Source organism: Ornithorhynchus anatinus, chromosome 13 (genome assembly GCF_004115215.2).
Source record: "Ornithorhynchus anatinus isolate Pmale09 chromosome 13, mOrnAna1.pri.v4, whole genome shotgun sequence".
NCBI classification, from domain to species: Eukaryota; Metazoa; Chordata; class Mammalia; order Monotremata; family Ornithorhynchidae; genus Ornithorhynchus; species Ornithorhynchus anatinus.
This window is the reverse complement of record NC_041740.1, coordinates 38539340-38552289: the sequence shown is the minus strand read 5'-3', so window position 1 is coordinate 38552289 and position 12950 is coordinate 38539340. Positions and strand designations below refer to the sequence as shown.

The following is a 12950-nucleotide window of genomic DNA, read 5'->3' as shown; positions in this document are numbered from 1 at the left end:
GTGCAAAGCACTGTTCTAAGCGCCGGGGGAGATGCAGGGTCATCAGGTTGTCCCACGTGAGGCTCACATTTAATCCCCATTTTACAGATGAGGGAGCCGAGGCACAGAGAAGTTAAGTGACTTGCCCACAGTCACACAGCTGACGAATGGCAGAGCCGGGAGTCGAACCCATGACCTCTGACTCCGAAGCCCAGGCTCCTTCCACTGAGCCACGCTTAATAATGTTGGTGTTTGTTAAGCGCTTACTCTGTGCCAAGCACAGTTCTAAGTGCTGAGGTAGATATATGGTCATCAGGTTGTCCCACGTTGGGCGCCCAGTCTTCATCCCCATTTCGCAGATGAGGACACTGAGGCACAGAAAAGGGAAGTGACTCGCCCCAAGTCACACAGCTGATGTTAGAACCCACGACCTGTGACTCCCAAGCCCGGGCTCTTGCCACTAAGCCACCCTGCTTCTCTTCATTCATTCATTTAATCGTATTTATTGAGCGCTTACTGTGTGCGGAGTACTGTACTAAGCACTTGGAAAGTACAGTTCGGCAACAAATAGAGACAATCTCTGCCCAACAACGGGTTCACTGATGCAAGCAATCGCACCCCAGGGAGGAGGGCTCCTCCAGCTCCAGGGAGACCCTCTCCCTATCCCCAGCCTTTTCCTTGGCCCATCCTTGGGGTCTTTGGTCCAGCTGGGCCCTCCGAATTGTCTTTTCCAAGCGCTTAGTCCAGTGCTCTGCACACAGTAAGAGCTCAATAAATACCATTGACTAAAGGCCTCACTCCTTCCCAGGGTCAACTGCACCTAGGCGCGGCCTAGGTACGGCGGGGGCGGCGAGGTCGCCTGCTCAGATCAGGTCAAGGGAGTCGTGACCCCGGGGGACAAAGGTTCCCGGAATGTCGGGGTGAAGGGATCGGTGATCAAGGACGGGGTGACGTATGTGTGTGTGTGTGTGGGGAGGTAATTATTAACGATCCTTAATGAGCTCGGCCTTGGCCCCCAGTCAGTCCTCTGCCCCATCGTACCCACACCCCAACTCCTTCTGCCTTTGACTGAGCTCTCGAGGCCCGGAAAGAACACCTGCCTTCCCACTTGTCTGCTGGCTGGCCTTGGGCAAGTTACTTCACTCCTCTGGGCCTCAGTTACCTCATCTGTAAAATGGGGATTAAGACTGGGAGCCCCGTGTGGGAGAGGGCCTGGGTCCAACCCGATATGCTTGTAGCCACCCCGGCGCTTAGTACGGTGCCTGGCACAGTAAGCGCTTAACAAATACCAGAATTATTATTATTATAACTCCTTTCCGAAGTCATCCCTCCTCCCCAGTCAATTCTACCGGCCCTGTAGGGGTCGATCCTGCGAGGGAGGAGGAGGAGGAAGAATGTTCTTCCTCCTCACACCAGCCAAACTAGTTCTCTTCCCCCCTTCAAAGCCCTACTGAGAGCCCACCTCCTCCAGGAGGTCTTCCCAGACTGAGACCCCCTTTTCCTCTGCTCCTCTTCCCCTCCCCATCACCCCTTTCCCCGCCCCACAGCACTTGTGTATATTTGTACATATTTATTCTATTTATTTTACTAATGATGTGTATATATATCTATAATTCTATTTATTCTGATGCTATGGATGCCCGTCTACCTGTTTCGTTTTATTGTCTGTCTCCCCCCTTCTAGACTGTGAGCCCGTTGTTGGGTAGGGATTGTCTCGATCTGTTGCCGAATTGTACTTTCCAAGCGCGTAATACAGTGCTCTGCACACAGTAAGGGCTCAATAAATACGATTGAATGAGTGAATGAGGAGGTTGGGGCGTCGTGGACAGCCGTCTCCATAGCAACAAAGGCAGGGCCCAGTGGCACCAAAACAGCCTGAGGAGTGGGAGAGGCGGAGGCCTATGGGGGGGGGGGTCTCAAAGAAAGGTCTGCAGGGAACCAGGGGAAAACCGAGGGAGGAATTGGGGGTCAGTGCGGGGAGCTGGGTGGGGGGAGAAGGAAGGAGATTGGGAAAAAAGCACCCACACCCCCAGGATTTATCTCCTTAAACTCCATCGCTTCCCCTCCCTGGAATTTATTTTCCTGATCCCCCTGTCAGGTTGCAAGCCCTCTAGGTAGTGTCCTCCCCCAAGCGCTTAGGACAGTGCTCTGCACGCAGTAAGCACTCAATTAGCACCTCTGATTGATAAACATGGTCGATCGATTAGGGGTCAGGGATTGTGTCGACAGACTCCTTGTATTCTTCTCTCTTAAGTGCTCAGTAGAGTGGTCCGCACATAATAAGGGCTCAATAAACATCACTGATTGCTTAACTGGGGCCAGGGGAGAGGAAGGGCTTTGGACTGCAAGCTCGTTATGGGCCGGGAACCTTGTCTGCCAATTCCGTTGTGTTGGACTCTCCTAAGCGCTTACAGTAGCGTTCAGCACAGTGTAGGTACCCACTAGATACCGATTGATTGTTTGGGAGGGGAAAGGGGAAGATGGCGGGGGTCATCGTGGAGGACCTATACAGGGAGTTCATTCAGTCGTACGTATTGAGTGCTTACTGTGTGCAGAGCACTGTACTAAACCCTTGGGAGAGTACAATAGGATTTCAGTCCTGGAGGGGGGGGGGGGTTTGTTTTTTAGCTTCCACTGCGAAGTCTACACGTCAGAGAGACCGTCCATGGAGGCCCAGAATCCCTGGCCCAGGTAGGAATGTTCAGTCCCCAAGCACCCAGGGGCGTGGGTGGGTTCAAACGGAGGTACCGGCGTCTTCATGTGTACTTTCCCAAGTACGGCTTGACCTCTCGGGGCTTTTGAAATGAAGCCTGGTCACTCAAGGAACGAGGTCTGAAACTCCGAGATCTCTCGTCGATAAGGGCCTGGAGAGAGGAGTGGCCCCGGGTTAGGTGAAGAGGCGAGAGACTGGATGGCCCTACTTGGTTCAACATCCTTTCCCGACCCCCCCCTCTGCCTCTCCAGCCCGCCTTTCGGTCCCTCCTCCCAGCCGGCAGGCAGGCCAGAGCCACACACATGTGTTTTCCTGTTTTCCATTTCGGTCCCCCACCACCCCCGGCTTCTCTGCTCCTTCCCAGGAGTCCCGTAGCTGCTGCGACCCAAGCCGTCTCCCCCCACGCCCCCCTGTCTCTCAGCACAGCCCTCCCTGGAAACCGGTGGTGTTCCTTCTCCCCCCCTGAATCCGCCCAAGGGGTCTTGGGGACAGGTAAGAGGTGGAAGAGAAGGGGAGATGGGTGAAAGAGGGGGAACTGTTGCAGGAGGAAGAAGATGGGGCGGCCCGCAAAAGTCGGTCCCATTTTCCTCCCACCTTAATTTCCCTTTGGTTAGTTCTTGTCAGAGATATTAACTTCATCTCTGCCGGGGCCCTAGTAAGGTGCTGCAAAAGTGTGTTCTCTTTAGCTGTTAAAATGGGCTGGCACTCAAGCACAGCACAACAAAGGGCTGGAAACGGGGAGAGGTTGAGCAGAACTGTGGGGCAGTCGGGGGGTTTAACTTCGAGAGAGCGTTTCTCACCAATTGGAGTGGCCAGCAAGTTGACAAGGACGGCTTGGCTTCTGTCAGAGCAAGTGCGTTTCAACTTGTGATCCAACAGCTTGGGAGCAGGGGGGCCAGGCGGGAGAGGGCATCCCAGTGGGTAGGATCAGAAACCCAGTTGGGTGTTAGGGAGACCCCCGCTGCCAACTCTTGCCAACCCTTGTGTTCCGCAGGCCTGCCAAATTCCACTCTGGAAATCTCAGGGGATTTTGCGGGATTTGCCTCTTTCCTGATCCCCGAGTACCGGGAGGGCGGGATTGTTTTCGAGGCCGTTTTCAGCTGCCGCGTTGCACCCCAGAGGTGGTTGCATTTTCCAAGTGGGAACCGGAGCCCTCGTATCTGCCATCCTTTGGGATCTTTGGAGTGGAGAGATGTGGGTGAATCGGGACAGGTTGATGGATTCGGCTAGGGCCTGCTCTTTGTTTCTCGTCGAGAGACCTGGTGGAGCCACAGAACTGTCCAGTCAACAGACCCCCCAAGTGTGGTGGGGCTGAGGTGGGTTGTCCCCCCAAAGCCCAGGACCCCATACTGCTCTGGTGCAGTCCCAGTTAAGCAATGAATGGTATTTATTGAGCAGTTTGGCCTCACGGAAGGAGCACGGGCCTGGGAATCAGAGGACCTGGGTTCTAATCCTGGCTCTTCTGTGTGTCCTTGGGCACTTGAGACACTTCTCCAGGCCTCAGTTTCCTCATCTGTAAAATAGGATTAAAGCTGTGAACCGTGTGCTGGGACATGGACGGTGTCCAACCTGATGATCTTGAATCTACCCCAGCGCTTAGTAAAGTGTGTGGCACATAGTAAGCGCTTAACAAATACTATAAAAACAATAAAACTTAGCATGTGCAGGGCACTATACTAAGCACTTGGGAGTAGAATACTGAAGGGTAGGTAGACACAATCCCTGTTTACAGACTAGAGGGGGAGACAGACATGAAAAAAAATTACAGATATATTCTTAAATGCTGTGGGGTGGAATGAAAATCAAAGTACTTAAGGGGTACAGACCCAAGTCCAAATAATAATAATAATAATGTTGGTATTTGTTAAACGCTTACTATATTCAGAGCCCGGTTCTAAGCAGTGGGGTAGATACAGGGTAATCAGGTTGTCCTACATGAGGGGCACAGTCTTAATCCCCATTTTACAGATGAGGTAACTGAGGCACAGTGAAGTGACTTGCCCACAGTCAGCTGACAAGTGGCAGAGCTGGGAAAGTCAAAGGTGTTCCTGAAGGGAGTGCAAATAATAATAATGAGAATAATAGAGGAGGGTGAGGGCTTAATCAGAGAAAGTCTCTTGGAAAAGATAGGATTTTTGCACGGCTTTGAAAATGGGGAGCACGGTTATCTGTCGGATATGAATGGGAAGGGAGTTCCAGACCAGGGGGAGGATGTGGTCAAAGGGTTGGCAGCCAGAGAGATGAGATTGAGGGAGAGTGAGTAAATTGGCCTAAGAGGAGTGAAGTGTGTGTGGGGGGGTTGTCTTGTAATAGAGGTTGTGTTGTAATAAATCAGCAAGGTAGGATAGGAGAGCTGGTTAAAGGCCTTAAAACCAACGGTAAGAAGTTTCTGTTTGAAGTGGAGATGGATGGGCAACCAGTGGAGGTTTTGGGGGAGAGGGGAGATGTGGTCTAAGCATTTTTTATCTAGTAAAATGATCCAAGATGCAGAGTAAAGGATGGTTTGGAGAAGATAGTGACAGCAAGTCAGAATAGTAATAATAATAACAATAATAAATAATAATGGTATTTGTTAAGCACTTACTATGTATCAGGCACTGTACTAAGCACTGGGGTAGATACAAGATAATCGGTTCAGACACAGTCCCTGTTCCACATAGGCCTCACAGTTTTAATCCCCCCGATAATAATAATGATGATATTTGTTAAGCACTTATTAGGTGCCAAACACTGGGGTAGATAACAAGACAATCAGATTGTCCCATGTGGGGCTCACAGTCTTAATCCCCACTTTACCGATGAGGTAACTGAGGCACAGAGAAGTTAAGGGCCTTGGGCAAGTCACACAGCTGACAAGTGGCGGGGTAAGTGCTTAGATCAGCGTGGTAGCAATTTGGATCGAGAGGAGGGGTAGACTTTAGAGAAGAGAAAGGACTCGGTGACAGACCCAAAATGCAGGTGAAATGAAAGAGGTGACTTGAGGAAAACACCAAGCGCTCAGGCTTGTGAGACAGGGAGAATGGTGGTGGTGTCTACAGGGATGGGAAAGTCTGGGAGAGGAAGGGTTTGGGTGGGAAAATGAGTTCTGTTTAGGACACCGAGAAAGGGACGTTCTGAGAGCAGGAGGAAAGGCAGCACTGCAGAGGAGAGATTTTGGGCCCGCAGAGGTCGATCTGGGAATCGTCTACTTAGGGACGGTGGTCGAATCCGTGGGGGAGCGAATTCATTTTCCAAGGGGATAGGTGTGGATAAAGAATAGAACGGGACCCAGCGCTGAGTCTCGAGGAACTCCTACAGTTCGCAGTTGGGTGGTGGGTGGTAGAGGAGGAGCCTGCAAAAGAGATCCAGGACTTGCCAAGCGCTTAGTACAGTGCTCTGCACACAGGCAGTGCTCAATAAATGGCATGGAATGAAGGCAGGACCGAAGAGACAGGAGGAGAACCAGCAGAGGGCAGTGTCAGGGAGGCCAAAATTAGCTAGTGTTTTCCAAAAAAAGAAAAGGAAGGAGGTCTTCCTTACCCTATTTTACTCTCCCAAGTGCTTAGGGTCTTATTTGGTTCAGCAAACACCTTAGAAATACCGTTGATTGATTGGGAATCCTGAGCACGCCTGTTGAAACCATCAAGGGGCTCTGGAGGTTTCAGTGGGGGGCACCAACCCCTCAAGCCAACCCAATGGAGGCCCAGTATAAACCCCATCTCTACCCCAATTGCCTCCCTAGTCTTCATTTTTTTTTTTATGGTACCTGTTAAGTGCTTTCTGTGTGTCAGGCGCTGTACCAGACGCTGGGGTAGATACAAGTCAATGAGGCCGGACAGAGTTCGTGGTCCGTCTGGGCCTCACAGACTAAGCAGGAGGGAAAACAAGTACTGAGTCTCCAGTTTGCAGGCGAGGAAACAGAGACACAGAGAAGTTAAGCGACTTGCTCAGGGTCATACAGCGGGAAAGGGACAGAGTCCAGATTAGAACCCAAGTCCTCTGAGTCCCTAAGGCTATCTTCCCGTTAGCCTAAACTGCTTTTGGCTCTCACTCTGATTTTTCCCAATTCCCCTCCGCCCCCCCCCACCAGTTAGAACCGGAATAGCAGAGGCAAGCAGGCCAAAATTTCAATTAATGCAACTTCAAAACCCACCTGTTTTTCAGTTTTTCTTTTTTTTTTTTTTAAAGACTAGAAAAGCAACATTTCCAGTTCCCCCCACCCTCCCCAACACCCTGTGCAATCGGTGACCCAGGAGAGAGAATATTTATCGGGTCTCTTTTAAGGTCACGCGACCGCATTCCCAGCCTCTCCTCTTTTTAGTTGTTTCATCTTTTGCCCCATTGTCTCCTAGCCTCCCACCTTGGGTGATGAAGCTTCCTTAAGGTCCTCGATCCCTGTAGTAATAATAATGATAATAATAACAATAACTGTGGTATTGGTGAATCGCTTACTCTGTACCAGGGACTGTACAAAGTGCTGGGGTGGATACAAGTAAATAGGGTTGGACGCAGTCCCTGTCCCAAGTGACGCTCCAAGTCTCAATCCCCATTTACGGATGAGGTAACTGAGGCCCAGAGAAGTGACTTGCCCAAGGTCACACAGCAGGCAAGTGACGGAGCCGAGATTAGAAATGGTGACCCACTGGGGAAGGTGGAGCCCCTACCCTCAGGAGCTTATAGTGAAGGAAGAAGCAAACTGGACATACGTGACTTCTGCCTAATCAGATACATTAAAAAGGCAGTGGCTCCAGTGCTTCGAACAGTGCTTGGCACATAGTAAGCGCTTAACATCATTATTATGACAAATCTGCACACTTTCTTGCATCTCCCTTTGCCACCTACTTTCTTTGCCCCCATTTTAGATCATCCATGTCCTCCAGACGCTGATTGTTTTTTATGTTAAAGGGACAGAACTAGGGTGATTTTTTTTTTTTTGCTATGTTTTTTAGCGGTGAGGAGTAATGCCAAACACAAACAGTCCCCTTCACTTTTGGAAGGGTGAGGAAGAGGAGGAGCTGCATCAATGGAGTGGGGAATACATCCATTTGAAACCTACCTTCTGAGGTCAGGGCAGGCAACGGAAAGATTGGGGTTGTTTAGTTTCTGATAACCTAATCATCCTTTTTGATAACCCAGGATGAATTAAGACCCCACTTGGAATTCCATCCTGGAGGAGGCCAGGAAAGAGGGTTAATCTAGCAGGTTCAAGAGAAAATCATTTGAAGAGAGCTGCAGGGACTTGGAGAAAATTCTCCCACTCAGCCAAGAGGAACAGAAGAAATGATTAAAAAAAAAAAATGGAGCTTACAGTCTACAGGGAATAACAGACGCTAAAACAGATTTGGGATGGGGAAATAGATTTTTATTATTAATAATCATATTTTTGAGCTCTTATGTGCAAAGCACTATATTAAGCGCTTGGGAGAGTACAGTATAACGTCAGACACATTCCCTACCCACAACGAGCTCACATTCTAGAGGGATAAATTAAAGGTGGGCGGTCAGGAGAACACTGCATCCTCTGCAGGTCATGGGTTCTAATCCTGGCTCCACCACTTGCCTGCTGTGTGACCTTGCTCAAGTCCTCTCAGTTTCCTCATCTGTCAAATGGGGCTTCGATGCCTGTTTTTCCTCCTTTACTGAGCGCCCCAGGTGAGACAGGGACCGTGTCTGATCATCTTGTACCTAGCGGTTACTACAGTGTTTGGCACATCAGAGGTATGTTTTAAATACAGTAATTGTCTCATAATTTTTGTTTGTTTTATGGTATTTACGTGCTTATTATCTGTCAGACACTTTTCTAAGCTCTGGGGTAGATGCAAGTCAATTAGGTTGGACATAGTAGCTGTCCCACATGGTTCTCCCAGTCTAAGTAGGAGGGAGAAGAGGAGAACTGAGGCCCAGAGACTTGCTCAAGGTCACACAGCAAGCAACTGGGAGAGTCAGGATTAGAACCCAGGTCCTCTGACTTACAGGTCCATGCTCATTCCCCTAGGCCATGCTGCTTCTCTTGCATCTCTTGCACTAAATACGTAGCGAAGACTCCAATTATTGGTATTTTTATCAGTAGTATTATTATTATGGTGTCAAGGACTCCTTTGGTCACGTCGCATCGGAAGGGAGAGGAAAAAGGGGACCGTTGAGAGTGAAAGTGAGTGACGTTTGCCAGGGTGAGACCCAGGATCTCTCCCGAAGCCACCCCAGGAATCTCGGAACCTGACCGGGAGAGAGATATTTCATTTCTGACTCTTTGGAGGAGGAGGCTCTGGGCCGCTGCCCCCTCCTCCTCCCCGCCCCCCATCCCAGCCCACTCCTTCCTGCTCTGTGGGGTTGTGAGCGTTTCCTCAGTTCCTCAGTCTGTGCCGCCGAAGCCCTCTGGCTGTGTCATGAGATGTGGTGACCTCGCCGAAACTTCCTCTAATCCATTTCAAAACTTGCTCTCGTGAGCGGGATGTCGAGTTGGTCCTGTGCTTGCCGAAGAGGTGGATGGGAGACCACAACTCACACTTTCTTTAATCCTCGCCCTTCGCCCCCCTCACCTGGGAAGAGGCCGGGAGTCCTTCAGGGTCTGGGGGCGGAAGTGCCCTGCCCTGAGCGTCCCTCCTCCCCCTTCAACCCCCCCAACCGCCCCCGGTCCTGGACGAGAGCTGACCAAGGAGATTCCTGAGAGCGCCTCCTTATCTCGGAAAGTGCTGAGCCAGTAGCTCTCGGCCTCCCCCTTAGACGGACTCAAAGGGCCAGCGAACCTTGGACCCAGACTGTTGCTCAATCCCTCCCTTTCCCCGGTTTGCCCCTCTCCTCCCTCCTTGAGTTAAACCCCCACTCGTTACCCTGTCGTCTTCCTCTGCATTCAGGCAGGAAGCTCCCCAAGGAGAGACCTGGAGCTTCTCCCCTGGACCAGAGTCGCCTCCGTCACCACCCCTGTCTCCAATCACCTGGCCCCGGATAAGGGAGTAAGTTTGGTTTCTCCTCTCCCTCGTCTTCCCCCTCATCCTCTCGTCTTCCCCTTCGTCCTCCCCCTCGGCCCCCTCTCCTCGCCTTCTTCCCCCTCTTCCTCCGGCCCATCCCTCTCTCCAGCGTTCCCCAAATCTTCCTAAGGACTCCCCCGCTTCCTGTGCCTTCCACTCAAGCCACCCCCCTTGCCCCTGGTCGAGACCCCCCCAGCTCTCTTCCCCCTCTAGACCGAAAGCTTCTGTGACCCGGGAATGCGTCCGTTTACTGTTGTGTCGTACTCTCCCAAGCGCTTAGTACAGTGCTCTCCACACAGTAAGCGCTCAGTAAATACGATTGACTGATTGATTGACCTTCTTCCACAGCAAGCTGAGAAGCTGGAGCCACTGGAGTTCTATGCGTCCGGGCTCTCCTTTCGGAGAGCTAGTGGTCTCCGGTCCTTGCTTCTTCTTGCTTCTTGTCCAGTGGGGGCAAGTTTGCAGAGAACTGGGTCAGGCAGGGCAGAGAGGAGGGTGCGGAAGGACAGAATTTGGTGCTCGTGGGCAAGGGAGAGGTTCTGATGAGGGTCCTCTCTTTTGGGGTGACGCCAAACCCCAGCATAATTAGGGGAATCAGGTCACAGAGGTAGGTGTCCTTGGCCGCTCTCAGGTTCACGATCTGAGGGCTGCCAGGCAGTCATATTTATTGAGCGCTCGCTGGGTACTAAGCGCTTGGGAGCGTAAAATATAACGATATAACAGACACATTCCCTGCCCACAACAAGCTTACAGTCTAGAGGACCCCCTTCCTGTCAGACCCCCACCCCTTCCTGCCCTGCCCCCAAATCCAGGAGAGTTCCATGGTGGATCTGGAGTTAAAGCATCACCATTGCTGAATCAGGCCCCCAGTCTGCCTCTGGCAAAGGATGCTGAGAGAATCTGCCTGACACAAACGAAACACCTTGAATTTTACAGAGCGCTTTCGTTTTCCCAAACTCTGCCATTCCTGATCTGATTTTTGACATCACAGTGTCCCTGTGAGGTAGGAAGAGGCCACTGTTATTCTCCCCGTTTTCCAGTTGAAGAAATCGAGGCTCAGAGAGGTTGTGTGACTTGCCTAAAGAGCTGGGACTCGAACCCAGCCCCTCCGGCTCCCACGCCTCATGCCGTTTCCACCCTCACCCTGCCCCTTCCAGCTTCCGAGACCGGGGGGTGGGGGGGGTGGGGGGGGGGTCGGTTTCCACCATCCTGGACTTCCTCCTTGCCTCCTCCAATAGGGGCCTATTGTCTGCAAATCCAGTTTCTCTTCCCTTTCAGCAGTGTCAGCGGTCTTCCTGGAGGGAGGATTGGGCTCCCTCAGAGGCCCCTTGGAAAATGATAATAACTGTAGCCTAGTGGAGGGAGCACGGGCCTGGGACCTGGGTTCTGATCCCGGATCTGCCACTTGTTTGCTGTGTGACCTCGGGCAAGTCACATAACTTCCCTGTGCCTCAGTCCCTCACCTGTAAAATGGGAATTAAGACCGTGAACCCCATGTAGGACAGGGACCGTGCCCGACCCGATTAGCCCGTATCTACCCTAGGGCTTAGAACGGTGCCTGGCACATAGTAAACACTTCGCAAATATCATCAAGACTGTGAGCTCGTTGTGGGCAGGGACCGGGTCTGTTTATTGTGGCAGTGTACTCTCCCAAGCGTTTAGTAGGGTGCTGTGCACACAGTACGTGCTCAATAAGTACCATTGATGGAGCGAATGAATGAATATTCCCGTCGGCAAGGCTCTGCCCCCACACGGCCCGCCCCTCTCTCCCCTCCACAGGCGATGCCTAGGAGCTGGTGAAGGCGCCCCGCTCCCCTCCGCCATGGCGGACAACACCAGGTACTCGGCGGCCCCGCAGCGGGACGAAGATGCCCCCGCGGAGGCCGACGGGGTCCAGCCGGACCAGGAGCAGATGAAGCTGAAGAAGGAGATCTCCCTGCTGAACGGCGTCTGCCTGATCGTGGGGAACATGATCGGGTCCGGCATCTTCGTGTCCCCCAAGGGGGTGCTCATGTACAGCGCCTCTTTCGGCCTGTCCCTCGTCATCTGGGCCGTCGGGGGCCTCTTCTCCGTGTTCGGGGCCCTGTGCTACGCCGAGCTGGGCACCACCATCAAGAAGTCCGGCGCCAGCTACGCCTACATCCTCGAGGCCTTCGGCGGCTTCCTGGCCTTCATCCGCCTCTGGACCTCTCTGCTCATCATCGAGCCGACCAGCCAGGCCATCATCGCCATCACCTTTGCCAACTACATGGTGCAGCCCCTCTTCCCCAGCTGCGAGGCTCCTTATGCCGCCGGTCGCCTGCTGGCTGCGGCCTGCATCTGTGAGTGATGCCCGGGGCTGGGACGGTGGGGACAGCGATGGTCCGGGTTTTTTTCCCCAAGGGTACTTGTTTGGCGCTTACCGTGGGCCAGGAAGTGTACTGAGCGCTGGGGTAGATGCAACCTAATTGAGTCGAACACACCAGCATCTTCTGGGAGGTCGTTAGCACCTGCCGGTCACTTGGCAACAGCCGGGAGGTCGGGGAAAGCCATGGCGGAGAATGTGTCTGGAGGAAAGTGTATGAAGGCTGTGGGTTTGCTCTGCATTTTCTCTCGATCGTTTATAGAAGGGCCTGGTGACAAGACTGAACTTAGGGCTTGGGGATCCCGGACCCAAAAGATTGGGGGCACTTTTTATTTATCTATTTATATAATAATCATAATAATGATTGTGGTATTTGTTAAGCGCCTACCGTGTTCCAGGGACTTTATTAAGCACTGGGGTGGCTACAAGTAAATCGGGTTGACACCGACTCTGTCCCACTTGGGGCTCACAGTCTCGATCCCTATTTTACAGATGAGGTAACTGAGGGCCAGAGAAGTGAAGTGACTTGCCCAAGGTCACACAGCAGACAAGTGGTGGGCTGGGATTAGAACCCATGACCTTCTGACTCCCAGGCTGGTGCTATATCCACTATGCCAGGCTGCTTCCCATTTGTTAGTGGTATTTTTTTTTTTATCATCAGTGGTGTTAGTTGAGCGCTTACTGTGGGCAGAACACTATACTAAGTGCTTGGGAGAGTACGATACAACAGAGTCGGTAGTCACGGTCCTTGGCCACAATAAGTTTACAGTCTAGAGGACTGGTAAGCGCTTACTATGTGCTAAACACCATAGTAAGCACTGGGATAAATGCAGTATATTCAGGTGGGACACAGGCCTGGCAGAGCCGGGATTAGAACCCAGGTCCTCTGACTTCCAGATCCGTTCTCTTTCCCCTAGGCCGTGCTCCTTCTCATCTCCCTTTCCTGCTCCCAGATTGTATTTCCTGG

At 52.1% G+C, this 12950-nt stretch overlaps 1 protein-coding gene across 4 annotated transcripts in view; it reads left to right on the top strand.

Moving 5' to 3' along the window:
• SLC7A7 (solute carrier family 7 member 7) overlaps positions 1–12950 on the top strand; it is a 31698-nt gene that overhangs the window by 4732 nt on the left and 14016 nt on the right. For 2 of the 4 annotated variants that reach the window (XM_029077857.2, XM_029077856.2), the window contains exons 2-4: positions 2608–2670; positions 9526–9624; positions 11419–11960. In XM_029077857.2, the coding sequence (XP_028933690.1) occupies positions 2645–2670; positions 9526–9624; positions 11419–11960 (667 nt within the window). In that variant the 5' untranslated portion in view covers positions 2608–2644. Of the gene's footprint in view, positions 1–2607; positions 2671–3088; positions 3185–7675; positions 7736–9525; positions 9625–11418; positions 11961–12950 lie in introns of those variants that run through there. The other 2 variants (XM_029077858.2, XM_029077855.2) reach the window with 2 other exon arrangements.